General features: G+C 46.7%; 1 protein-coding gene across 1 annotated transcript in view; it reads right to left on the bottom strand.

The window, feature by feature from the left end:
- LACBIDRAFT_313467 (uncharacterized protein) overlaps window positions 1-720 on the bottom strand; it is a gene marked incomplete at both ends in the record, with an annotated part of 1,733 nt that extends 1,013 nt beyond the window's left edge. The window contains 2 exons of the mRNA XM_001877621.1: window positions 74-326; window positions 380-720. Coding sequence (XP_001877656.1) covers window positions 74-326; window positions 380-720 — 594 coding nt within the window. The remainder of the gene's footprint in view (window positions 1-73; window positions 327-379) is intronic.
- Between the last annotated feature and the right edge of the window lie 580 nt (window positions 721-1,300).

Below are 1,300 nucleotides of genomic sequence, written 5' to 3' on the forward strand. Positions count from 1 at the left end.
TGGGCATTCAACAACATTTATAGACTGCGAAGAAGGTTAGACTAATACCAAACATTAAAAGTGCTTGACCAACCTGATCGTCTGCAACGATGAAATTCAGAAGATGCTGTATCAATGCCTCTTGGGAAAATGGTGGATGTTGTGTTCCATGGGGCACCGGGGCTGTTCCAGTTTCGCTCGCGAGTGCAGGGACTTTCCATCTCATTTCGCGACACTTCTGGAGATATGGATCCTTGTGGCGGCTTAGGAGGTGGTTGCGCAATGGACCATTTGAGGTGCTCGCTGAGAAGCTGCCTGCACCCTGGCGCAAGTCTATCCCATTCGCCCTACATAACAATCCTTGTCAGTACAATGTATAAAATTATCGAGGACCACATACCTGCATAGCTTACATAGAGTTCTGCTTACTGGAGGCGCCTTGGATCCACATTCAAAGAAAAAATCAATATCTGGGGCTGTTCGGCTCCGTGAGGGTTCTGAGGCTCGCTCAGAAGGCGTGACAGGTCTGGTGGAGGCAGCAGAGCCAGCTACAGGCTCGACACTCGCAGGAGAGATCGGTCGTTGTACATCTTCATCAGCAGAATGTTCATCCAAAGGAGTGAAGTCTAATTCTTCTCCAGAACCGGGATCGTCACGAAAGTTGACTGGCACTGCTCTACGGCCAGCTGTACGAGGAGGTGCTGGCTGCTGTGTCGGTTTTCTGCCTCTACCTCGGGCCATTACGAAGCTGGGCGATTTACAGAGATAGAGACATTGTTTCGTATTTTATACAGAACCATAGCACCTCACATGCCGTTAGCGCGTGTTTCTATCGTAATTAATGTAACAGTTGATTCCAGTACTTTACAGTGCCCCACCTATTCCTGCAGGAATCCTGCAGGAATGGGATCATTCCAGTGGAATTCCAGGGGAATCCTGCAGGAATAGAGTCATTCCAGTGGAATTCCAGAGGAATTCCAGAGGAATCCAGAGGAATTCCAGAGGAATTCAGAGGAATCCAGAGGAATAGGACTGGAATCAAGCAGAGTAAGTTTTTTTCAACTCCAAGCTTATCCTGATGACTTGGCACTCATATTTCCTTATAAAATTCACATGTAGAAGTCATAGGTTGAGTTGTAATTTATTTGAAATGTATTACTACACACACTACACAGTTTATCTTAAAGGGAGGGGGTAGAGGAGGGACAAGGTGGGGATGTATTTGAAATGTATTACTACACACATTACACAGTTTATCTTAAAGGGAGGGGGTAGGGGAGGGACAAGGTGGGGGTGTATTTCTATTATTGGGAGGGACAAG

Source organism: Laccaria bicolor, genomic scaffold, assembly GCF_000143565.1.
Source record: "Laccaria bicolor S238N-H82 LACBIscaffold_5 genomic scaffold, whole genome shotgun sequence".
NCBI classification, from domain to species: Eukaryota; Fungi; Basidiomycota; class Agaricomycetes; order Agaricales; family Hydnangiaceae; genus Laccaria; species Laccaria bicolor.